At 43.3% G+C, this 27,748-nt stretch overlaps 1 protein-coding gene across 1 annotated transcript in view; it reads left to right on the forward strand.

Moving 5' to 3' along the window:
* LOC120051195 (zinc finger E-box-binding homeobox 1-like) overlaps positions 1–27,748 on the forward strand; it is an 88,335-nt gene that overhangs the window by 40,201 nt on the left and 20,386 nt on the right. Inside the window, exon 2 of the mRNA XM_038997924.1 lies at positions 23,603–23,758. Coding sequence (XP_038853852.1) covers positions 23,603–23,758 — 156 coding nt within the window. The remainder of the gene's footprint in view (positions 1–23,602; positions 23,759–27,748) is intronic.

Consider the following 27,748-nt stretch of genomic DNA (forward strand, 5'->3'; position numbering starts at 1 on the left):
AAGTCGTCCGCATGCTTCCCAGCCGAAACAGTTCATAAGAGTTTGTGCATATATTATTATTATTAATAATAATTTGCATTTTACCCCCTTTTTCCCCTAAATTTCGTGATATTCAATTACGATCTTGTCTCGTCCCAACGGGCTGGGGAGAGGCGAAGGTCGAGTCATGCGTCCTCCGAAACATGACCCGCCAAACTTAGATTAATTCAGACTATTTTGAGGAAGTGAATACTGGCTACAGCATCTCAAAAATGGTCTTGTTTTTCAGGTGAAGGTCTTTTAAGGGAGTATGCGAGCACACTAGTTCGGTTCGCCTAGCCGTCTTCGGCCAGCATCCCGGAGTCGCCTCTTCACTATTGATGTTGAGACTGGTGTTTTGCCGGTACTATTTAATGAAGCTGCCAGTTGAGGACTTGTGAGGCGTCTGTTTCTCAAACTAGACACTCTAAAGTACTTGTCCTCTTGCTCAGTTGGGCACCGGGGCCTCCCACTCCTCTTTCTATTCTGGTTAGAGAAAGTTTGTGCTGTTCTGTGAAGGGAGTAGTACACAGCGTTGTACCAGATCTTCAGTTTCTTGGCAATTTCTCACATGGAATAGCCTTAATTTCTCAGAACAAGAACAGACTGACGAGTTTCAGAAGAAACGTCTTTGTTTCTGGCCATTTTGAGCCTGTAATCGAACCCTCAAATGCTGCTGCTCCAGATACTCAACTAGTCTAAAGAAGGCCAGTTTTATTGCTTCTTTAATCAGGACAACAGTTTTAAGCTGTGCTAACATAATTGCAAAAGGGTTTTCTAATGATGTTGGCCTTTTAAAATTATAAACTTGGATTAGCTAACACAACGTGACATTGGAACACAGGAGTGATGGTTAGTATATTCGAGTTGTATTATTTCTGTTTTTTAAGGTGGATTAAACTGAAATTGCAACCAACTTTGAGGCTTGTTTAAAAAAATAACTATATTTTGGAGATGATCTTATATTATCTCCAATGTATCGTCCATGTAAAAAACCTGTCTGATTAGGATAAATATCTGACAAAACCTTGAATTTTTGCATCACAACACTGAAGTATATGAGGCCTTAAATTTTTTTAAATGGACTGGATCTTTATATATACACCACTTGGATCCTGTTTCAGTAATAATGAAATCAGACCTTGTTGCGTGTCCGATAATCTACAAGAAAAAGTATGTGAACCCTTTGGAAATACCTGGATTTCCATAAATTGGTCATACAATTTGATCTGATCTTCAACTAGGTTATAACAATAGACAAACACAGTTTGCTTAAACTAATAACACACAAAAAAATATACGTTTTCATGTCTTTATTGAACACACCGTGTAAACATTCACAGTGGATGGTGGGGAAATTATGTGAACCCTAACTGGTTGACCCTCCTTTGGCAGCAATAACCTCAACCAAACGTGTTCTATAGTTGCGGATCAGACCTGCACAACGGTCACGAGGAATTTTGGACAATTCCTCTTTACGAAACTGTTTCAGTTCAGCAATATTCTTGGGATGTCTGGTGTGAACGGCTCTCTTGAGATCATGCCACAGCATCTCAATCGGGTTGAGGTCAGGACTCTGACTGGGCCACTCCAGAAGGTGTATTTTCTTCTGTTGTTGATTTACTTCTGTGTTTTGGGTCATTGTCCTGTTGCATCACCTAACTTCTGTTGAGCTTCAATTGGCGGACAGATTGCCTAACATTCTCCTGCAAAATGTCTTGATAAACTTGGGAATTCATTTTTCCGTCGAAATAGCAAGCCAGGCCCTGAGGCAGCCCCAAACCATGATGCTCCCTCCATCATACTTTACAGTTGGGATGAGGTTTTGTTGTTGGTGTGCTGTGCCTTTTTTTTCTCCACACATAGTGTTTTGTGTTCCTTCCAAAACAACTCAAATGTAGTTTAATTTGTCCACAGAATATTTTTCCAGTAGCGCTATGGAACATCCAGGTGCTAATTCCAATATATCCATGACATTCATGATTTCCTTAAGTGCCTGACGGTGGTAGTTTGTAGTGTGATTTCCTTTAACTCTCTTTCCTCTCTGTCAAGTCTCGCTCACTGACTCTATTTCTTCTAGTTCATTTTTGTCTACTCTTTCCATATTTTTCTGTTCTTACAGTCCTCTCTCTCTCTCTCTCTCTCTCTCTATTCAGTTAAATTCAAAGGGCTTTATTGGCATGGGAAACATGTTTACATTGCCAAAGCAAGTGAAATAGATAAAACAAAAGTGAAATAAATAATCAGAATGAACAGTGAACATTACACTTACTAAAGTTTCAAAAGAATAGAGACATTTCAAATGTTATAGTATATTATGGTCCCTCCCTCCCTGCTCTGCTTGGCAGGGCAGGGAGTCACAGACTCTGACTGTTTGTGACACTGCCTCCCTCGGGCAGTTCCAGGCACAGATGAGCATTGTATCCGACAGGCCAGCTTTGTCTTTGTAAGTCATTAGCAGTTTCTTGGTGGATTCTCCCTCCTCCCCTTCCTCACGCCCCTGTCGCATAGCTGCCTCCTCCCCCCTTCCCTCTCGTCATTTAAAAAAAATCTCTCTGTCCCCTCTTTACTCTCCATCTGTAGCCAGATCCACAGGGTGAAGAAGAGAGAGGGGGATACATGCGAGGGTGGTAGGGGGGCTCGGCTCTGTGATATGGAAGCGATATTAGATATTAAGAAAACGACAGTGGGGGGAGTGTGTGTGTGTGTAAGCTCTGAGGAAATAAACTGTTATTGCCTTGTGTGTGTGTTTGTGTGTGTGGTCCCCATAAGAATAGTAAACAAACAAAAATTTGACCAGCTGGGGAGGTCAAATGCTATTTCTAGGGAGTTTAGGGTTAAGGTTAGAATTAGTGTTAGCGTTAGAATTACGTTAAGGGTTAGGGTTAGGAGCTAGGATTAGATTTAGGGTTAGGTTAGGGTTAGTAATACGGTTAGGATAAGGGTAAGAGTACAGGCTATGGTTAGGGGTTAGGAAGAATAGGATTTTGAATGGGACTGAATTGTGTGTCCCCACAAGGTTAGCTGTACAAGACTGTGTGTGTATGTGTGTGTGTATACATCTGCATGTGTGTGTCCATGCCTATATGTGTGTCCATGCCTTTTCACTGGATTTTCCTACATCTGGCAGGTATGTGAAGTGTGTGACTGCTCTGCTGACTGAGAATGCATGGATTGCAGAGAACCACAGTGCCTTCTAGTAGTCTAGTACTGTACTGCCTACTCTTACCACATCACCTGTGAACCTGTTGTGTTACATTAGCAGGAGGACATTGACTTGACAGGGTGCTGTTGAGGTAAAAGAGAATGGCAACAGACGTGTGTTTGTGTGCACATGCACTCTACTGTTTGTTACTATGGCTCGGTAGTATCACACCACCTGCCCTACGTACTTCTCGCACGATGTCCAATGGCCTTTCCCCCTCACCCACGGCCCTACTCTACTACTCTACTCTACCGTACCCTACTCTACTCTACTCCGCCTCGTCTACAGTCACACTAGCAAGGATAATAGGGCTTGGAATGTTCAGTCTCCTGCTCCTAGACTGCAACAGCTGAGTGCTAGCCTGGCCAGGCTTCACACTTTAGCCATGTATTAGGCTACAGAAATAGTATACGGACAGTGTATGGACGGACGATGGAGACTACTTTTTTTTTCTTCTTTTCTGTCCTATCATGATTATTAGCTAGCTAGGCTATTCAAAGTGGTGAGAGCAGAGCAGCAATTGAAACAGCTGATCTGATTCCGGGTGATGGTGATGCCGTGTGCCCAATGGTGTGTGTGTGTTTGTTCAGACAATCAATGGCACATCAGTACATGCCTGGAAAGCCCCAGGAAGCTGCTCTAATATTAGCCTCCCAGAGACAACCTCCTCTGTCCTCTCTCGCATCAAGTGTCAGTTAGGGGGGGAAATGTCAGAGAAAAGTAACCAAATGTAAGGGGAAATTAAGAGAAATTCACAGAAAAAAATTACATTGGTGTTCACTCACTGCCCCTGTCTGTCTGTCTCTCTCAGTGAGATCTGACAGTGGAGAGGGACACTGGACAACATATTCTGTCACCTCTGAGGGTGGAGGGGTTTGAAGGCGTGAAGTAGTTAGGCCTATGTATTTAACTGCTTTTTCAGTGTATGTGGATCTGTACGGTGTTACAGTTAAATCTTTCCCTCTAGAGGTGTTACAGTTAAACCGGTCCCCCAGGAGAGGAAGAGTTGTTTATCCAGGTGTGTGATAGTGATATTGCTATCACAATATTTGGATTGCTGTGTAGCTGGTGTTGTTGTTGTGGTGTGTTTTTTTAGTAACTGGAGCCATCAGGTTTCTCTCAAACTGGCTGACTAAACAAAACCTGTACCAGCTGGAGAGGTATGAAAGGTAGAAAAGAGAAGGAGAGTTCTAGGGCAAGATAAATAAAGGGAGGTGGTGAGAGAAGTGAAGCAGACCAGGCCGTGAGAGGTTGCTGGAGCGAAGGTGCAGGTACTGTACCTCCCAGAGGCTACGCCAGCTGTTTCCTCTCCTCTACATCTCACTGCCCTGCTAGAACACTCACAGCCACCTTGGCTTTATATAGACAGTCTATAAAAAAACAGCTAGACTCCACCCAGTACAACCGATAAAACAATGGAACGATAACATCAGGTCTCAGTATGGACCTGCTTAGTGTTAGGAGCTGGACTTGTGTGTGTGTGTGTGTGTGGGGTAAGGGGTGTTGCGAATGTTCATATTCAAATGTAAAGTGCTGGGCTATGTGACTGGGTTGGCCTATAGAGGTGTGTGTGTGTGTGTGTGTGTGTGTGTGTGTGTGTGTGTGTGTGTGTGTGTGTGTGTGTGTGTGTGTGTGTGTGTGTGTGTGTGTGTGTGTGTGTGTGTGTGTGTGTGTGTGTGTGTGTGTGTGTATATGACTGTCCACTCCCTTGAAGCTTGTCCTTGTTGAGGTCATGTGACACAGTGTGCTCCATCTACTGCTGATAGTGATGGAGGGCTTTTTACATACCAGGCATGCCTTTTAACAGCTTCATGTAGGCCACAGCACGCACACACTTTCCCCTGCCTGTGTAGCGTAATGCACTGCCATACGCACACATTCTCCAGCCCGCGTAGAAGTACACAAACATATACACACACATGCACCTACGCACACACAGAGTTTGCCCACCAACCACCCACCCACCCACTGCTCATTCCATTCCCTTACGAGGTGAGCAGCTTATTAAGGTACGCTGTTATTGCTGTGGATGGGGTTGTCTCACCTCTAACGTAAACAGGTAGCGTGTGAGTGTAAACACCTTGGCAGGCAGGGGCATTTCTGAGGAACGTGTCTGAGCTCTGAGTGGTGGAGTAGCCCAGCTAACATCACTTACACCGGTCTACCTGGCCTTATTTAGAAGAGCTCTGGAGAGCCAGGCAAACACTACTAGCTGAGGACAAAGAGTGTCTATGTGTGGCTGTGGCTCATCTTAATTTTCATTGGGTAGCCCTATGTGGTTTAAAGGTTTTATCTCCAGGTACTAGTAGTCTACAGCTTTTCTTATATGCGAATTAGGCCTATGCTATGTCTTCTTCAGGTATTTCAGGTTAAACTTAAACACTTTATCAAATAGTTTTCTCATGTTCTGTAATGTTTTTGTATTCCTAACCTAAACAACAAGGATTCTTTCTTCAGTGAGAGGCCATTCCTTTCCTGGAGTTATTGAAAAGTACCGCCAGGACGATACCAGTATCGCGATACTCGTTGGTATCGTGGCGCGGAAACAAAACACGAAGCAGATTTAACTTCTTTATGAAAACAAGCCCCAGTGTTGGAAACAAACATGTTGTCATCCAGAGTCGTATTTATTTATTTTCCAAGCTATAGCACACTATTTTACATACAGCATGTTTTTTAAAGGACCCAAAAAGTTTGTCTGTTTCGTGTTCTCATTTATGCCATGGTAGAAATATTGCGATACTGGTATCGTCACAGCCCTATTGAAAAGCCTTTCTCCCATAGATATAGATAGAGTATTCATCTTTGTATCTGTACCGATACAGCGTCTGTGACAGCATGGGCAGCGCCATTGAGCCTATCCCCGGTGTGAAGTAGTCTATTTTCTTTTTTACAGTTGGCTGATCCCTCTGATGACCCGGTTGGACATGACTCCAACAGGGTCACGAGGAGGGATCAGCCAATGAAGTTGGAAGTCGTACTCAAGTTGACAACATTAAAACGGTGGAAGAAGAATTATCTCCATTAACCTCCCTCCCTGGTGTACAGTGCCTTGCAAAAGTATTCATCCCCCTTGGCGTTTTACCTATTTTGTTTCATTACAACCTGTAATCTTATTTGGATTTCATGTAATGGACATACACAAAATAGTCCAAATTGGTGAAGTGAAATGAAACAAATTACTTGTTTCAAAAAATTCTAAAAAATAAATGGTAAAGTGATGCGTGCATATGTATTCACCCGCTTTGCTATGAAGCTCCTAAAAAAGATCTGGTACAACCAATTACCTTCAGAAGTCACATAATTAGTTAAATAAAGTCCACCTGTGTGCAATCTAAGTGTCACATGATCTCAGTATACATACACCTGTTTCGAAAGGCCCCAGAGTCTGCAACACCACTAAGCAAGGGTCACCAATAAGCAAGCAGCACCATGAAGACCAATGAGCTCTCCAAACAGGTCAGGGACAAATTTGTGGAGAAGTACAGATCAGGGTTGGGTTTTTAAAAAATATCCGAAACTTTGAACATCCCACGGAAAGAATATGGCACCACAACAAACCTGCCAAGAGAGGGCAGCCCACCAAAACTCACGGACCAGGCAAGGAGGGCATTAATCAGAGAGGCAACAAAAAGACCAAAGATAACCCTGAAGGAGCTGCAAAGCTCCACAGCGGAGATTGGAGTATCTGTCCATAGGACCACTTTAAGCCGTACACTCCACAGAGCTGGGCTTTACAGAACAGTGGCCAGAAAAAAAGCCATTGCTTAAAGAAAAAAATAAGCAAACACATTTGGTGTTCGCCAAAAGGCATGTGGGAGACTCCCCAAACATATGGAAGTAGGTACTCTGGTCAGATGAGACAAAAAGTATGCTTTTTGGCCATCAAAGAAAACGCTCTGTCTGGCGCAAACCCAACACTTCGTATCAACCCGAGAACACCATCCCCATAGCGAAGCATGGTGGTGGCAGCATCATGCTGTGGGGATGTTTTTCATCGGCAGGGACTGGGAAACTGGTCAGAATTGAAGGAATGATGGATGGTGCTAAATACAGGGAAATTCTTGAGGGAAACCTGTTTCAGTCTTCCAGAGATTTGAGACTGGGACAGATATTCATCTTCCAGCAGGACAATGACCCTAAGCATAGTGCTAAAGCAACACTCGAGTGGTTTAAGGGGAAACATTTAAATGTCTTGGAGTGGCCTAGTTTAAACTTGTTTGGGATAGGGGGCAGCATTTTCACTTTTGGATGAATAGCGTGCCCAGAGTGAACTGCCTCCTACTCAGTCCCAGATGCTAATATATGCATATTATAATTAGTATTGGATAGAAAACACTCTGAAGTTTCTAAAACTGTTTGAATGATTTCTGTGAGTATAACAGAACTCATATGGCAGGCAAAAACCTGAGAAAAAAATCCAAACAGGAAGTGGGAAATCTGAGGTTTGTAGTTTTTGAACTCACCCCTATCGAATACACAGTGGGATATGAGTTATTTTTCACTTCCTAAGGCTTCCACTAGATGTCAACCGTTTTTAGAACGTGGTTTCAGGCTTATCATGTGAAGGGGGGCCGGATGGGAGCTGTTTGAGTAAGTGGTCTGCCTACAGCCTTGTTCTCAGTCACACGCTTTCACTTGAGAGGTTGCTCTCGTTCCAGTGCTTCTCTACAGACAATGGAATTCTCCGGTTGGAACATTATTGAACTTTTATGATAAAAACATCCTAAAGATTGATTCTATACTTAGTTTGACAAGTTTCTTCGACCTGTAATATAACTTTTTGAACGTTTCGTCCGAATGGACCAGATCACGCTTTTGGATTGTTTAACAAACGCCCTAACAAAAGAAGCTATTGGACATAAATGATGGACATTATCGAACAAAACAAGCATTTATTGTGGAACTGCGATTCCTGGGAGTGCATTCTGATGAAGATCATCAAAGGTAAGTGAATATTTCTAATGCTATTTATGAATAATGTTGACTACCCAACATGGCGGATATTTCTCTGAATGGTTTGGGCTCTGAGCGCCGTTCTCAGATTATGCTTTTTCCGCAAAGTTTTTTTAAATCTGACACAGCGGTTGCAATAAGGAGAAGTGTATCTAAAGTTTCATGTATAAAGCTGTATTTTCATCAACATGTATTATGAGTATTTCTGTGAATTCATGTGGCTCTCTGCAATATCACTGCATGTTTTGGAACTACTGAATCTAACACGCCAATGTAAAATAAGATTTTTGGATATAAATATGAACTTTACCGAACAAAACATACAAGTATTGTGTAACATGAAGTCCTATGAGTGTCATCTGATGAAGATCATCAAGGGTTAGTGATTCATTTTATCTCTATTTTTGCTTTTTGTGACTCCTCTCTTTGGCGGGAAAAATGGCTGGGTTTTTCTGTGACTTGGTGGTGACCTAACATAATCGTTTGTGGAGCTTTCGCTGTAAAGCATTTTTGAAATCAGACACTGGCTGGATTAACGAGAATTGTATCTTTAAAATGGTGCCTAATACTTGTATGTTTGAGAAATTTTATTGATGAGGTTTCTGTTTATTTGTATTTGGCGCCCTGCAATTTTATTGGCTGTTGGCGGAACCCCAGTCCGAGACAGGTTAAAGCCCAGACCTCAATCCAATTGAGAATCTGTAGTATGACTTAAAGATTGCTGTACACCAGCGGAACCCATCCAACTTGAAGGAGCTGGAGCAGTTTTGCCTTGAAGAATGGGCAAAAATCCCAGTGGCCAAGCTGTGCCAAGCTTATTGAGACACACACCAAGAGACTTGCAGCTGTAATTGCTGCAAAAGGTGGCTCTACAAAGTATTGACTTTGGGGGTGTGAATAGTTATGCACGCTCAAGTTTTCACTTTTTTTGTCTTATTTCCTGTTTGTTTCACAATATAAAATATTTTGCATCTTCAAAGTGGTAGGCATGTTGTGTAAATCAGATGATACAACCCCCCCAAATATCTATTTTAATTTCAGGTTGTAAGGCAACAAAATAGGATAAATGCCATGGCGGTGAATACTTTTGCAAGCCACTGTATTTCAGTGTTAGAGCCCTCAGCCTCAACACACTCTACCTGAAGAGATACTGTAGGAGGAGCGTGTGACCTGTTGGGAGACTCATTAGCTTCTATGCTAAAGCTGATTAGCACCATTAAGATGACAAGTCTTTTGTCTCCTCACTTGATGAATATGAGGAGCCCTATGCTGGTTCTTAGATTTGAATGATTCACTGCTGAAGCCTCCTTGGTGTAGGTGTTACTATTATGGCAACGTTGTTGTTTTTCTTCCTTTTTAGGGCTAATATTAAACTTAGAACAGTGATTCAGACTTGTATGATTCTTTCTGTGTTGTGTATTCACGGAAAGATAACTGATGCTGGATATGACTGCACTCAGGCTATCTCCACTGAGTTGGGGGCTCTGATGGCTGGGATAGCCTACCTATGGTGAAGTGGGTGAATGGGTGAATGTTAGGCTGAGAATATGCTAAGTCAGGGGTTTTCAAAATGGGGTCGCGGAGTTATTGCAGGGGTCCGCGGCCGTATAAAAAAGTATTATTACTAACAACAGATTGAACATATTTTAGCCAAGGGATCCATGGAATATGTTCAGAGCGTGTTATACAATGTAATATTATTCATCTACAATATATGTTCTTAACCCTGGACAACATGGGCTTGGGAGGCTCACAGGGACATTTCTATCAACAGTACTCCACCAATTATACATTTTTCAACTACTTCTTGTATTCCCCCAATTTTTTTTTATTTTTACATAAATGCACTGTAATTTAAGCTCTAAAACCGATACATTTTCTCTCTCCCTCCCTCCCTCCTTTTTTTTTTTTTTTTTTTTTTTAGAATTGCAGGATATTATCTTTAAAGATGCAATAATAGAACATCTCTCTGCCCCATGACAAAATGTGTAGAATTACAGAATTCCTTCAGAGGGCCCGAGACTTGATTTGTCCGGTCATGCACTGCCAAAGTTATAGTAAAACTTCTTGTATGCTATTTCTATCTCACTCGAGTTGTGTTCTCATTATGAGTCCCTGATGAATTTGCTAACACAGTAAGGGTCCCCTGCCCCAAAAAGTTTAAGAACCTCTGGGCTAAGTAGCAGTAGCAATGCGTGGGTAAAATCACTGGGGAAGCCAAGCCAGAAAAAAATGCAATAATTGCATTGTTTGCTCTATAACCTGTTAGTTCATTTGCCTTGCGACCATGATATTTTTTTATTTGTATTATTTAACCATTATTTAACTAGGCAAGTCAGTTAAGAACAAATTCTTATTTTAATATGACGGCCTACCTATACAGTATATGCCTATGGCCGAGACAATAAGAAGACACAGTGGCAGAATAAATTCAACCAGACCTTTATTTCATCACAAAACCGGAGAGCAACCTCTGTATGGTGAAGTCCACAAAGCATATTGCATGTCACAAACAGTTACATGACCTAAAGCATGGTCAAAAAAGTAAATGTTCCAGACAATTTTCTGACTTCTAAACAACTATTAATTTAGAACGGAGAGTTACTGCAAGTCGCAAAGAAAACAGGAGCTGCCTCCACTATTCCAGCAACATTTCAAATTCAACATCATCAAATCCCCTATGCTTCATCTAATACAGTGACAACTAAAAGATACCTAAAACAATGTAGTCCAATCTATGTAAGCTAAATATGATGTGGCTGTCCATGGTTCTGATTTGTAGAGAAATACCAATGACATCCTCCTCTCGTTCATGTTGACGAAACGATTTATGACTCTGTACTTGCTTTTATTTTTTGTTGTCCTAGGCTAACTGGCTAAAATGCTTGCTCGGTAGCCTAACTTCCTTTCATGGGCAACGTTAGGTAGTTAACGTTATCCTTCTACATCTAGCTACATATTGACCTTCCATCCTCTCAGTCCAGGGGCACAATGTATTTTATGGTTGGATCAGAATCGCCGTTATAATCATTGGCCAGTACGGAGAATTAAGTAAAATCCACAAGTCCAAATCCCTATCTCAATCCATGGCTTACTTAGGAAAGGACCAATTTTAGCTAGCAGTGGTGTAAAGTACTAAAATAAAAATACTTTAAAGTACTACTTAAGTAGTTTTTTGGGTATCTGTACTTTACTTTACTATTTATATTTTTGACAACTTTTACTACTACTTCACTACATTCCTAAAGAAAATATTGTACTTTTTACTCCATACATTTTCCGTGACAACCAAAAGTACTCATTACATTTTTAATTCTTAGCAGGACAGGAAATAGTCAAAATCACGCACTTGTCAAGAGAACACGTGGTCATCCCTACTGCCTCTGCTCTGGTGGACTCACTAAATACATGCATCTTTTGTAAATAATGTTTGGAGTGTGCCCCTGGCTATCCATTTTTTTTTTTAAACAAGACAATTGTGCCATCTGCTTTGCTAAATAATAGTAATCTTAAATTATTTATACTTTTACTTGATACTTAAGTATATTTAAAACCAAATACTTTTACTTTTACTCAAGTAGTATTTTACTGGCCTACTTTCACGTTTACTTGAGTAACTTTCTATGAAGGTATCTGTATTTTTACTCAAGAATGACAATTGAGTACTTTTTCCACCGCTGCTAGCTAGCCACCGGAAGACAACAACACAACGGAATGCAACAATTCAAGTTGTTCAATGACGTATTTCTTTGTGATAGGAGTGAACACAAATCCAAATCCGCTTCCCTTGACACTTTTCTTTTGGTGTGCCAGGACCATTCACAGTTGAGCTCACTCAGTTTAGCTCAACTCTGATTGGTCTTTAAAAAAAATAATATATATTTTTTTACCCCCTTTTTCTCCCCAATTTTGTGATATCCAATTGGTAGTTACAGTCTTGTCCCATCGCTGCAACTCCCGTACATACTCAGGAGAGGCTAAGGTTGAGAGCTGTGCGTCCTCCGAAACACGACTCTGCCAAGCCGCACTGCTTCTTGACACAATGCTCGCTTAACCCGGAAGCCAGCCGCACCAATGTGTCAGAGGAAACCCCGTACAACTGGCGACCGTGTCAGCGTGCATGCGCCTGGGCCGCCACAGGAGTCGCTAGAGCGCAATGGGACAAGGACATCCTCGCCACCCAAACCCTTCCCTAACCCGGATGACGCTGGGCCAATTGTGCGCCGCCTCATGGGTCTCCTGGACGCAGCCGGCTGCGACACAGCCCAGTATCGAACCAGGATCTGTAGTGACACAGTGGTCTAAGGCACTGCATAGCAGTGCTAGTTGCATCACTACAGATCCTGGTTCGATACCGGGAGGCGATTTGCTATTATTTTATACTTTTTTTATCAAGGGAGGCCAAATACACGCTGGCTTCCCATGCATTCAATGCTACGGGCAGGAACAATGTCATACTCTTTATGACCAGACCGCATCAGATAGATGTCCTACACTTACAGAGACAGAGGGGCGCTGTTTTGCTCGCTCGGATGCTTTCTTCGGTGGGATACAGTACGTTCATGTACATTCAAAATTATGAAAACACAGAGAGACAAAAGATCAATTATTTAACCTTTTTTAATTTTTTTATTGGTAAATATATGAAACGACACGTGACAACATTTGAATGCTTTTCACATGTAAAACTGCAAATTCGACTGCTACATATGAATGTTTTTCACATGTGAAAATGCAATTCCACATGTGAGAGTTAGATTTTCACATGTGAACGTTTGTAACATGAGAGGTGAACATGTTATTCTCCTCATGAAAAAAAAGGTGATGTTAACATGTGAACTGTAAATGTAATACATGTGAACTGTTTTGTTTTGACATGTGAACATTTCAACTCAACATGTGAAAACAGCTATTTCACATGTTTTTTTGTTGTTAATGTAAGTAATAAAATGGCATGGCGTTGAAAAGCAAGTGATACACTGTTCAAGATAAAATATTGTAAACATCTTTAATCAATATGATTACATTTGACATGATCACTTAGACCTGATATTTTAATATGACCCCACCTAGGATTTGAACTCAACATCTCTGAATTTGTGGTAAGCTGAACTTTCTGTTGCGCCACAAAGTCTGTAAAATGTTTAGAAGCGGCGGAGGCTGCTGAGGGGAGGACGGTTCAAATGGAATGGCATCAAACACATGTAAACCATGTGTTTGATGTATTTGATACCATTCCACTAATTCCGCTCCAGCCATTACCACAAACCCGTCCTCCCCAATTAAGGTGCCACCAACCTCCTGTGCTCAGAAGTCCCCTACAGATGAATTACCTATAATACATCTTTACACTTAGCAAAGAGTGCCATCTGCACTGCTATTTTAGTTATCAGTTAATCTGACTATTCTCTCATCGTTGATTTCATTCACTTATTTGAGCAATTTGAGGGTTTTCTGTATAGTTAATGTTGGTGGGACATATTATTCTGTTTCAATGTTACTCCTGAATCAATATGATAAATATACTATTTCCCCCCCCCCCCCCCCCCCCCACACAAATCTGAGATTTACTTTGAAGTCCAAAGTGTAGGAATCCAAGTAAAATGTGTTATTGATATGGCGTCGTAGCAGGAAGATCAGAATACCGTGAACCAAAAGGTTGTGAGTTCAAATCCCAGGTGAGGACACGTTGAATAATAATTGCTGTATAAATAAACATACACAATGTAATTGTTTGTGTCAAATATATCAGTTGGAAACACTTTGACTGCGTGACGTTCCGGGGACATCCTAACGACTCATTTGTGTTTGCAGGGCATCACCTGTGTCATCTCATGTGAAAAATATCCACATTGAAACTTGATGTGAAATATCACGTGAAGTGTTCCAAAACCACATGGTTTCATGTGAAATATTTTGTTGCGGCAAGAGGCTGATAGAGAGTTCATAAAGTGACTGATCATACATGGCCATCAGAGGAGGCTGGTAAGAGGAGCTATAGGACAACAGGCTCATTTTAATGGCTAGAATGAAATGGTACCAAACATATCAAACACATGGAAACAACGTGTTTGACTCTGTTCCATTGATTCCCTTCCAGCCATTACAATGAGCCCAGTCCTCCTATAACTCCTCCCACCAGCCTCTAATGGCCATAATCACAATTCCTGGAACCCAGCTAAGCATTTGCATTGGTTTAGTCTCGCATTGCCACTCTTCCAATTCTCATTCCTTCAGCACATTTTTTGTTTAACCTTTTATTGAACTAGACAGTTAACTAAGTCAGTTAAGAACAAATTCTTATTTTCAATGACAGCCTAGGAACTGTGGGTTAACTGCCTTGTTCAGGGGCAGAGCGACAGATTTTTACCTTGACAGCTCGGGGATTCGGTCCTGCAACCTTCCGGTTACTAGTCCAACGCTCTAACAACTAGGCTACCTGCCGCCCCAGCTATTGTAGCAAACGTGAGAAAGTCGGATAATCAAGGTTCATATTGGTTAGACCTATGTGTCTTTTTGAAGTGAGGTGAGAAGGTGCCTTTTAATTTAAAAAAAATATGTTTTGTCACCTAACTGTTTAGGTGACCTTCCTGTCTAGTCCTATCTGGAGTGCATGGTTTTGTTTTAAATAACAGTACCGTTGCCTCAGTCAAGTACAGGGCGTCTCACCTTGAGTCTGCATACTGGGTTTTGAATGGCACGGCTTTGTTTTAGTTTGGTTTGTTTAATTTTTGTGGGTTCCGTGAGGAAAGCAAAGTACCTTGCTCTGCAGCAGACTGTGACGGCGCTGGTTTGTTCTCTTTAGAGGGGGATGCCTGTGGTATTTTCACCGTCCGTTGACTGCCTGGCAGCGCTGTTCTGTGAGTTGCTGTGCTGCGTGGCCTTTCTAAAATAAGTGGTGTACCTCTGTGTGTGTGTGTGTGTGTGTGTGTGTGTGTGTGTGTGTGTGTGTGTGTGTGTGTGTGTGTGTGTGTGTGTGTAAATGGTATACTTCAGCGAGAGGAGAGTGTAGCCTAGTGGGTTAAATATAGAAGTGGTGTGAAAGCTGCTCCTGTCTGTCCAATCACACAAACTAAACGCTGCAACAAAGGATCCTGAACGAGTGCAAGTGATTCGTTTTGTAGAGAGCGAGAGGGAGAAAGCACACACACACACACACACACACACACACACACACACACACACACACACACACACACACACACACACACACACACACACACACACACACACACACACACACCTACCTGTCTCTTTAAGGCCCAAACACTGTGTAGGTGTTTTGGTTGGACATTCCAGGCATTGTTCAGACACCATAGTGCAGTATGTGTTGTACTGTAGGTTTCTGCATTCATCTAAAGACTTCCTTTACTCTTGGTTTCCATTTCTTGCACAGTATTCTCCAATAAGAACCAACAATGTATTGATCTGTGTATTGATTGAATCCACAACTTTTTCACCCCCGTTCAGTGCCCACCCAACGTCCACTCTAGAGAATGTCCTAGGTATAGTAGGTAGGCCGGTTGACCGTCCGTCACTGAGCTAAGAAGGTAAATCTGTGACATAACATCAGATCAGAATATTTAAGTGTTGAAATGATCCCAGTATACTGAGGTTACAGGGGCTTGTGAGGGGGCCAATGAGGTGGTTAGGTTGTCACAAAAGGATTGTCCCGCCCCGCTCCTGTTTCACAGGCTTTTATTGACTCAGCTTGGCATGTGTCAAAACAGGGTTTCTGAGTACCAAAGGCGCATGGTACAGTAGGTGACAGTAGGTGTGGGCATTGGCTGGGCAGGGCTGCCATCGGCTTGGTTTTAAATAGGCACTTCACAGAACAAAGCAGAGCAGGCCGAGGATATTCGGGGAAGAAAGGCTTTATCAAATGTATTTATATAGCCCTTCTTACATCAGCTGATATATCAAAGTGCTGTACAGAAACCCAGCCTAAAACTTCAAACAGCAAGCAATGCAGGTGTAGAAGCACGGTGGCTAGGAAAAACTCCCTAGAAAGGCCAAAACCTAGGAAGAAACCTAGGCTATGAACCAGGAACCAGGCTATGAGGGGTGGCCAGTCCTCTTCTGGCTGTGCCGGGTCGAGATTATAACAGAACATGGCCAAGATGTTCAAATGTTCATAAATGACCAGCATGGTCAAATAATAATAATCACAGTAGTTGTCGAGGGTGCAAAAAGTCAGCACCTCAGGAGTAAATGTCAGTTGGCTTTTCATAGCCGATCATTGAGAGTATCTCTACTGCTCCTGCTGTCTCTAGAGAGTTAAAAACAGCAGGTCTGGGACAGGTAGCACGTCAGGGTTCCATAGCCGCAGGCAGAACAGTTGAAACTGGAGCAGCAGCACGACCAGGTGGACTGGGGACAGCAAGGAGTCATCATGCCAGGTAGTCCTGAGGCATGGTCCTAGGGCTCAGGTCCTCCGAGAGAGAGAAAGAAAGAGAGAATTAGAGAGAGCAAACTTAAATGAACACAGGACACCGGATAAGACGGGAGAAATACTCCAGATATAACAGACTGACCCTAGCCCCCGACACATAAACTACTGCAGCATAAATACTGGAGGCTGAGACAGGAGGGGTCAGGAGACACTGTGGCCCCGTCCGATGATACCCCCGGACAGGGCCAAACAGACAGGATATAACCCCACCCACTTTGCCAAAGCACAGCCCCCACACCACTAGAGGGATATCTTCAACCACCAACTTACCATCCTGAGACAAGGCCGAGTATAGCCCACAATGATCTCCGCCACAGCACAACCCAAGGGGGGGTGCCAACCCAGACTTGCCCTATCAGACTTGCCCTATCCCCTTTACAGTGTACTACTTTTAACCAGGGCCCATATTCCCATACAGGGAATAGGGTGCCATTATTCGTGACACACAATTTAAAAGGGTTGGCCTGATACCTGACTGGTGGCCACTACACCAGAGAGGAGCGGATGTGACTGTTGTGTAATGGTAGACCAGTCTAGAGACTAGTTAGAGTTTTACTGACTGCTCTGTTCTGTTCTTAAAGAACAGGCTTTCATTCACACACCCGTGTTAGGTGGTCTCTTCACCTCCTGCACTAGGTAGTTTGTGAGAAACACCAATGTATGCATTGGGACCAAAGAACTGGATGTCTTCCCAGATAAGCTGTGAAAATGTGGTTGACTTTTGGCTTAGGTTTACATCCTCTGTATAGCCTAACTAGTTATTCTCAGTGGAACGTATTTCCTACTGGTTCTGTATTTGGCGATTTGGTTCTGGGTGCCAAGATTAGAGGAAATGAATGTAAAAATGTTCTTCTTTGGTGTTCCAAGTTAAAGGGTGGTAGAGGTTTCTCCTCTCCTCAGATGAGTTGCAATAGAGTCCTGTTGTGTGTTGGTGTCTGTTAGCGTGCTAGTGCTAATGAACACAGCTGTCTAAACAGGTCAGGCTGACGGAGAGCGGAGAGGAGAGGAGGGAGAGGGACCTCTGTTCCTGCTTTGTTTTCCCTAGGTGTTGCTTACCTACCGCTGTTAGAAACACACTATTGTGGCCCAGAGGAATTCACTTCCTATCCAGCTAATGGTCAGTGCTAAGCGCCATCCTTTTACTTTGTCAGTTCTGACAGTTTGTCAGGTGACGCGAACAAACATGGCTGTGTCTAGTGAGGATTTATAATTTCGGATGATTTTTTCCCCCTCTCACTGCCGGAAACCCCTTTCACTTTTACCTATCCATCAAACGACTTTGTGGTGGCTCTGGCTTGCCGTTTGTCATTTCTCTGACACATCTGAATCCGCTCTCAGTGATGCTCCTGTACGTGTTTTTATTGCTGACTTTAGCACCTGTACCTCTGACTGTATGGCTCTTGTTTCAGATTGAAGAGTCACTCAGCACTGCTGCTTCTACTCCGGCCAGAGGGTCTATACATCACCTGACTCAGCCTGACAGGAGTGTGGGGGTGGGGGTGGGAGTGGGGAGATAAAGAGGAGGGAGAACAGAGAGATGATAGACAGAGAGATGAGTCTCCCGATGATACTGTAGCTGTGGAATTCTGCAGATGCAGAGCCGTGTTGACCCTGGGAACACACTCCATATAATGGCCTCCCTCCCATCCCTCTCTTCCTGAGCTGTGTGTGTGCCTATGGGGAGTCTCTGTGAATATCAACCATGTGTACTCTATGCAGAAAACGAACCTCCCCGTGATTCTCAGCTCTGCAGAACTATTCTTACAGAACATCATTCCCCAGCCACAGGCTGCCGCATCTCCACATTATCATCATCCACCACTATGCTCCAGAAGGGGAGTGAGAGAGAGAGAGAGAGAGAGAGAGAGAGACAGAGAGAAGATGGAGTGGGGTTAGGAAAGAGAACCACCAAATCAGCTTAATGTAAATGTGGGCGATAAGGCCAGAGAGCGTGGGCTGGGGAGGGAGTGTGTGTGGGTGGTTGTGTAGTGTGTGTGTGATCTGTGTTTTGGCGCTGCAGCTTGAGCCCACTGCTGACTGGGCGCCTCTCAGAGGAGAATTGATTTGGCCTGAGAGAGGCACAGTGCTGAGAGCTGGGGAAAAAGAGATGAAAAGAGAAAGGGAGAGGGGGTGACCACAGGTGGAATAGAGAGAGATGAAGAAACAGGTTGAAATGAAAAGAGACGAGAGGCAGTATGAAGTATGATTACTCCCATGACTGTAAAGCTCAATAGCACACACACTAGTGATGCACGTGTTGACTCTTAACCCGCAGTCGCCGCGGTTGTATCTGAGGTGCGGGTGGATTAAGGGTCATTAGCTATTGTGTGGACGAAGGGCAGGTGTGTGGCGGTTGAATAAAGAACAAACAATACCTTAATAAATCTAAATGTATCATTCTTGTTTTTCTTTCATTATTTTAGGCTATCTGGCATTAGTGCATAATCCTAAGCTTTAGGGCCTAACTGTACGCGCACCAAAAGCTTTTTGGAATGGGCAGAAAAGTGAAAGTTGTTCCACAAAGGCAAAAAGGACAATGTCGGAGTTTAATTAAATCAGAGAAAAGCAGTGAAATAGATTTTTGACCAAAGGAGGGACAGAAAAGTAATGTTTGGGAATGTTTTGGTGAAGTGGTAAAAGAGAATGTGACGTGTGATGATTGTGAGGTGCTATACAAATTCAAGTCACAAGACCGGGATTTCAAATAGGCCTATGGCACGTCAAGGGAACTGTAGCCTACTGTTCAGATGGGTTTAATGGAAACTGAAATTTGGACATAACCTCTCACATACCTTTAATATTAACTCCATGAGACAGTGCAGTAATATCTAACAAGTAATCTAACAACTTCCTAATACATACAAATCTAAAGGGGTGAATGAGAATATGTACATATAAATATATGGATGAGCGATGGCCGAGTGGCATAGGCAAGGTGCAATAGATCTTATAAAATACAGTATATACATATGATATGAGTAATGTAAGATATGTAAAAAATTATTAAAGTGGCATTTAAAGTGGCATTGTTGAAAGTGACTAGTGATCCATTTATTAAAGTGGCCAGTGATTGGGTCTCAATGTAGGCAGCAGCCTCTCTGAGTTAGTGATTGCTGTTTGGCAGTCTGATGGCCTTGAGAGAGAAGCTGTTTGTCAGTCTCTCAGTCCCAGCTTTGATGCACCTGTACTGACCTCGACCTCTGGATGGTAGCGGTGTGAACAGGCAGTGGCTCGGGTGGTTGTTGTCCTTGATGATCTTTTTGGCCTTCCTGTGACATCGGGTGCTGTAGGTGTCATGGAGGGCAGGTAGTTTGCCCCCGGTGATGCGTTGTGCAGACCGCACCACCCTTTGGAGAGCCTTGTGGTTGAGGGCGGTGCAGTTGCCGTACCAGGCTGTGATACAGCCCGACAGGATGCTCTTGATTGTGCATCTGTAAAAGTTTGTCAGGGTTTTGGGTGACAAGCCAAATTTCTTCAGCCTCCTGAGTTTGAAGAGGCGCTATTGTGCCTTCTTCACCACACTGTCTGTGTGGGTGGACCATTTCAGTTTATCATCTGAAACTTATCACCTTCTCCACTGCTGTCCCTTCGATGTGGGTGGGGGGGTGCTCCTTATGCTGTTTCCTGAAGTCCACGATCATCTCCTTTGTTTTGTTGACGTTGAGTGAGAGGTTGTTTTCCTGACACCACACTCCGAGTGCCCCAACCTCCTCCCTGTAGGATTTCTCGTTGTTGTTGGTAATCAAGCCCACTACTGTAGTGATGTCTGCAAACTTGATGATTGAGTTGGAGGCATGCATGGCCACGCAGTTGTGGGTGAACAGGGAGTACAGGAGGGGGCTCTCCCCAGTGTTTAGGGTCAGCGAAGTGGAGATGTTTCTTCCCACCTTCACCACCTGGGGACGGCCCTTCAGAAAGTCCAGGACCCAATTGCACAGGGTGGGGTTGAGACCCAGGGCCTCCAGCTTGATGATGAGCTTGGAGGGTACTATTGTGTTGAATGCTGAGCTGTAGTCAACGAACAGCATTCTTACATAGGTATTCCTCTTGTCCAGATGGGATAGGGCAGTGTGCAGTGTGATGGCGATTGCATTGCATCGTCTGTGGACCTGTTGGGGCGGTATGCAAACTGACGTGGGTTTAGGGTGGCCGGTAAGGTGGAGGTGATATGATCCTTGACTAGTCTCTCAAAGCACTTCATGTTGACAGAAGTGAGTGCTACGTGGCGGTAGTCGTTTATTTCAGTTATCTTTGCCTTCTTGGGTACAGGAACAAAGGTGGCCATCTTGAAGTATGTGGGGACAGCAGACTGGGATAGGGAGCGATTGAATATGTCTGTAAACACACCAGCCAGCTGTGCATGCTCTGAGGACGCGGCTAGGGATGTCGTTTGGGCCAGCAGCCTTGCGAGGGTTAACATGTTTAAATGTTTTACTCACGTCAGCCACGGAGGAGAAGGGGGTGGGGGGTCCTTGTAGCGGGCCGCGACAGTGGCACTGTATTATCCTCAAAGCCGGCAAAGAAGGTGTTTAGTTTGTCTGGAAGTGTGACGTCGGTGTCCATGACGTGGCTGGTTTTCTTTTTGTAGTCTGTGATTTCCTGTAGACCCTGCCACATATGTCTCGTGTCTGAGCCGTTGAATTGCGACTCTACTTTGTCCCTGTACTGGCATTTTGCTTGTTTGATTGCCTTGAGGAGGGAATAACTACACTGTTTATATTCAGCCATATTTTCAGACCTTTTTTCATGGTTAAATGCGGTTGTTCGCACTTTCAGTTTTGCGTGAATGCCTCCACGGTTTCATCATCAATATCAGCATCATAAAAGCTGATTATTTTAACCACTTAAAATATGCATCCAAGCAGAACTGAAATCTTATCAGAAACATGTTGGTTTGTTTTCACAACTTTCTATTTCCTTACAACCGGTCAAACTGATGTCATTTGAAAATGTTGCACATCACTTTTTTTTGTTTTTGTTATTGCATTTTATTCCCGGTCCCTTAACACCTTTGCTCTGTGTAAGAAGCAGAGATGACAGAGATAACTTTACCGCTGTCAACTAGATTGAAGCATTCAATTCTATCGATTTATTACATTCTGCTGAGCAGGGGTTTATTTAGTCTTCTAGGGCAACATTTTATGACAGATGAGAAACGGCATGTATCTAATTATAGACAAGTTGACTAACAAATAGCCTATCTAAATGTTGGAAATTATAAGCAGAAACATATCTACATCAGGCAACAAAAAAAACCTGCCTTCCCTGTCAAAAAATAGAGCATTTTGCCTATAGAGCATTTTCTATATTAGCGGGTTAGGGTCAGGTGCGGGCCTCAGATTTTCCCTTTATCACATACAGTCGTGTAGTTGCTGATAGATTATTAGCAATTGCGGGCGGGTGCGGGTGAACAAACAGCTGACCCACGCACAACTAGCGCACTCGCAAGCAACCACACACACCTGCTGTAGAGCGTCAGTGTTATGTATGTCTCTAATAATCACTTCTGTAGATTGAGGCTCTCCTAGCGCTCTAACCCTGTAGCACACACACACACACACACACACAGACAGAGCGAGAGAGAGCGCGAAAGAGACTCTTACACATCTCACTCTGCCAGTAATAATGTAGAGGTAAAGATGTACACATGGATGGGGGAGGGGAGAGTTCAAGGTTTAATATGGAGTCAGCCTTGGATTAGGTTGTTGACTATAGGCTATTAGTAAGCACACGAGTTCCAATATATGAATCTTTCCCTTTACTGTACATCCTCTTATGGGTCTGAACACTTCATTACATATTTATAACCCATACATATCATATTCATAAGCAGTACATGACCATTTCACAGAACGCTCTGTTCTCCTGCTGTATAATAGAATGTCAGTGTGCTATGCTAGGCTAGGCTAGCATATACCTTAGCACACCACAGATAATTAGACTTTAGGCTGCTACACAGAATCAAACCCATTTCCCTTATCTCCCATTCCACTGTGTAAACTAACGCTGAAATGGAATGGAGGTCGCTGGCTGTGGGCACCTCCAGGAGTAAAATACTGAATTTAGAGAGGTGGTTTGAGAAAAGCCGTTCTGTGTCGAGAAGATACCATTCAGGAGTGCTCTGTTTCCTTGGTTGTTAGTAATGCCGTGCTTTGGCTTTAGCCTACATTTGATTTGTTTGTGTATTTTCTGTCTAGATTTGGCTAATCTGCAGGCATAATTGACTATATTCCAAGACTGGAGACTAAGGATGTTAATGGTTAACCGTTCATCGGTTAGCTGCCGAAAATACAGTTGACCGGTCATGCTTATCGGTCTATAGATTTTCATCTCTGTCACATTTGGAACTGCTGGCATTAGGCGCTCTGTTTAGAACTGTGTTTCCCGCAAACTGCATTTTGGCAAATGTTTGAAAAAAATAACGTTTTATTAGCTGCTTCATTACAGGAGTTGCATGTTCAGTAATAGGCTATATATAGCCTTTTGACTGTAAGACGATAGGCTTGCTATTGTTGCATGTTTCCATTAAGCTCTTCATGAAAAATGTCCGGTCTGTGTATGCATGTACTGTATGTATCAGAGAGGAAGAGGCGAAGTGAGAGGTTTCACTCTCGCCAAAATATGTCCAAAATATGTCCAATGCGTTTCTATGGGCTTATTTTGGGCCTAAACTTGTTCCCTGCCTTTAGACGACTCCCATTGTTAGGGCAGAAACATAAGCATCTCATCATTATATGAAGATCTCTGATAGTTTTTTCTGCTGGCCACGTCATTATACTGTTTGGGAAAAAAATTGTTTACCGGTTAATGATGGTCAGTTAGTTGGCAGCAAAATTTACCAAAATTTGCATCCCTACTGGGGACCATTCTCTCATCCAATACAGCACCTTCCATCTTCATTGTCTTAAATCGCGTCTCACTTCTATCATATTAACGGTTGACCAACCCCTCTCCTCTCTCTCCGCCCGCAGTAACCAACTACAGTAATGTGGTGAAGGCCCCAGGCTCAGATTCAGATGATGAGGACAAGCTGCACATCGTGGAGGAGGACGGGAGTCTGGCAGACGGGGCTGACTGTGACAGCAACGTACCCAGTGAAGATCACAACGGAGACCGCTGGGATGAAGGTGATGGTCTCACACACACACACACAGAGTGGGACACGCACGCAGACAGATCTCGGTCTCTCTCTCCGTGTCTGTTTCTCTGTGTGCTTTTTGCTGAGCGTTTACTGTAGTACCGATTTACTGATTTTTCCTTGCACTGAACTCAGTAAAAGGTGATGTCAGTTAAGAATACCTAGTACCTTGACCGAGCTCTACCTGCGTGTAACTATGATACAGTGAAAGGAAACAGGTACTACAGGCTGCAGGGTTGACAGGAATCCTGGTATTCAAACAGGACAATGCCACCAGGGTAGAGACATTACATTTACATTTAAGTCATTTAGCAGACGCTCTTATCCAGAGCGACTTACAAGTACATACATTCATACTTTTTTTGTACTGGCCCCCCGTGGGAATCGAACCCACAACCCTGGCGTTGCAAGCGCCATGCTCTACCAACTGAGCCACACGGGGCCACGAGACCTTCAGCTTTCCAAAATAGACCTGCCATGGTGAGAGCTTTATGTTGCTAGTGGGCATTGGAGTGATGTACCGCGCTGTGACTGAACTGAGCTTACCTTACGCACATACTCACACAAACAGTATATATACACGCACAAACCTACATATACACACACACACACACACACAATCACGTAAAATTGACATCACCGCGAGAAGGGTCTGATGTCACGTCCCAAAACACAACAATGTGAGGTGTTATTAAAGGATGTTAACATTTCAACAGCTGTACCAAGGCAATCTTGCATAGAGAATTAGCTCATGGTGTGTATATATGTGTGTGTGTGTTTTTGTTTTTACTGTCCTTATGGGGACCAGAAGTCCTCACAAGGATAGTGAAACAAGTACAATTCAGGCAAGTAGGGACATTTCGCCTGTCCCCACAAGGAAAAAGGCTATTTTAGGCTTAGGGGTTACAGTAGGTTTAGGGTTAGGGTTACAATTAGGGTTAGGGTTTGGGGTTCGGGTTAAGGTTAAGGTTAGGTTCCGCTTAAAGGTTAGGTTTGGGACAATAGGATTTTGAATGGGATTAATTGTTTGGTCCCCAAGAAAGTATTCAGACCCCTAGACTTTTTCCCCAAAAAATTACAGCCTTATTCAAAAATGGATTAAAATGTTTTTTCCCCTCATCAATCTACACACAATACCCCATAATGCCAAAGCAAAAACATTTTTGCAAATGTATAAAAAAAACAACTGAAATATGACATTTACATAAGTATTCAAACCCTTTACTCAATACTTTGTTGAAGCACCTTTGGCAGTGATTACAGCCTCAAGTCTTTTGGGGTATGACGCTACAAGCTTCGCACACCTGTATTTTGGGAGTTTCTTCCATTCTTCTCCGCAGATCCTCTCAAGCTCTGTCAGGTTGGATGGGGATCGTTGCTGCACACTTGAAGCTTTCGGGTTCAAGTCCGGGCCCCTCAAGGACTTTCAGAGACTTGTCCCGAAGCCACTCCTGCATTGACTTGGCTGTGTGCTTAGGGTTGTTGTCCTGTTGGAAGGTGAACCTTTGCCCCAGTCTGAGGTCCTGGGCACTCTGGAGCAGGTTTTCATCAAGGATCTCTCTGTACTTTGCTTGTTCATCTTTCCCTCGATCCTGACTAGTCTCCCAGTCCCTGCCACTGAAAAACATCCCCAAGGCATGATGCTGCCACCACGATGCTTCATCGTAGGGTTGGTGCCATGTTTCCTCAATACGTGACACTTGGCATTCAGGCCAAAGAGTTTAATCTTGGTTTCATCAGACTAGAGAATCTTGTTTCTCATGGTCTGAGAGTCCTTTAGGTGCCTTTTGGCAAACTCCAAGCGAGCTGTCATGTGCCTTTTACTGAGGAGTGGCTTCCGTCTGGCCACTCAACCATAAAGGCCTGATTGGTGGAGTGCTGCAGAGATGGGAGAACCTTCCAGAAGGACAACCATCTCCACAGAGGAACTCTGGAGCTCTGTCAGAGTAACCATCGGGTAGTTGGTCACCTCCCTGACCAGGGCCCTTCTCCCCCTATTGTTCAGTTTGGCCAGACAGCCAGCTCTAGGACGAGTCTTGGTGGTTCTAACCGTCTTCCATTTAAGAATGATGGAGGCCACTGTGTTCTTGGGGACCTTCAATGCTGCAGAAATGTTTTGGTACCCTTCCCCAGATCTGTGCCTCGCCACAATCCTGTCTCGGAGCTCTACGGACAAATCCTTTGGCATCATGGCTTGGTTTTTGCTCTCACATGCACTGTCAACTGTGGGACCTTATATAGACTAGTGTGTGCCTTTCCAAATCATGTCCAATCAATTGAATTTACCACAGATGGACTCCAATCAAGTTGTAGAAACATTTCAATGATGATCAATGGAAACAGGATGCATCTGAGCTCAATTTTGAGTCTCATAGCAAAAGGTCTGAATACTTATGTAAATAAGGTATTTCTGTTTTTTATTTTCAATACATTTCTAACAATGTATTAACACAATTTCTAAAAACCCGTTTTCGCTTTGTTCATAATGGGATATTGTGTGTAGATTGATGCAAATTTATTTTTATTTAATCAATTTTAGAGTAAGGCTGTAACGTAACCAAATGTGGAAAAATGAATGCATTGTACATGCAATGTAACAGGTCATTTGCAGGGCTGATTGATTTGGATCGTTGATTATATTGTATGGAGCTGGTTCAGTTTGCCCAGTGTCTTAGCTATGGTATATGCAGTGGATGACATTTACTAAGTATGTTAGCTGGTGGATGACATGGAAGGGACAGGTTATTTGACACAGTGTGATGTGACAGAGTTGTGTTTAGATGATGGTGACTATGTATGTAAACAGACTTATAGAACAGAATGTTCTTCATGGTTAGATAGATGAGTATGGTAATCAGTATAGCTGCCAGTACAGAACCGATTTGAGCATTTATTTTTGTGGACTGCCTGTGATGCAGACAGTTTCAAGCTCTCAACAGCTGTCTCACACCTGACTGACATACTGTAGCCTACTCTCCAGACAGATCCTGCTGTCATTGACATCACTATTATGCCATATCCACCCCTGTCCATCTGCATGCTCCCTCTTAAAGGGGAAGTTGGGGAAGAATGTCATTGGTCTCTGAGAACATTAAACACTTCAAAAGCATGAGTTATACTTAAATTGCCGAGGCTTTAGAAAGCTGGCTGCTGGCCTGATCAGGCACATTCCTTCTCCCTTCCTCCTTTCTCCCTCCTAATTCTCTCTCTCTTTTTCCCTGCTCGTCCTCCACTCTCTCTCCTCGTCCCTCTCGCTCTCTCTTTTTCTCTCTCTCTAATAAACGCCAGCTCTGTGGGAATAAACTGATGAAACATATTGCAAGTCTCAGCCCTTTTCCTTTAAAAACAAACACACCTCCACACTCATCCTCCGTCTCTCTCTCTCTCTCTCTCTGTCCCCATTGCTTTTCTCTATGGAAAACAGTTGTCGGTACTCTAGGTCGGCGTAACCATTGAAAGCTGCAGCCACCCACTAATCTTTCCCTTACCCTGGCTGCTTGTGGCGCTGGCTCAAATTAAAGTCTTGACGTGGTTTTCACCCTGCTGCAGTCCCTCGCTCCCTCCCTCCGTTTTCCCCCTCTCTTCCTGAATCATTTCTCCTGATCATATGGTATCACTGGCCCCCTGCTCACTGTCATTACTCATTTCGTTCTAAATGAATATCCACTGTAGTACTGCCACAGCCCTTGGAGTAAAGCATTGCCGTGCCCACCACCTCAGTGAAGAGGCCGGATGATTCAATGTACCAAGGAGAGGTGAATTTTTTTTATTGAGGTGGGATTTGTTCCATTACTGATTCAATAATGACTGTATTCTCTGTTCAGTTCAGAGTGAACGGGTAGGGAGGAGAGGAAAGGAGAATGTGTGGTTTAATACTAGGAGGTAGCCACTAATATATAGTCAGTGGAGGTAACTAATACAATGATCTCATGAAACCCAGGTTTAACTGACCTGCCTTATGGAAATATACAGAGTTCTT

This window comes from Salvelinus namaycush, chromosome 7 (assembly GCF_016432855.1).
Source record: "Salvelinus namaycush isolate Seneca chromosome 7, SaNama_1.0, whole genome shotgun sequence".
Lineage (NCBI taxonomy): Eukaryota > Metazoa > Chordata > Actinopteri > Salmoniformes > Salmonidae > Salvelinus > Salvelinus namaycush.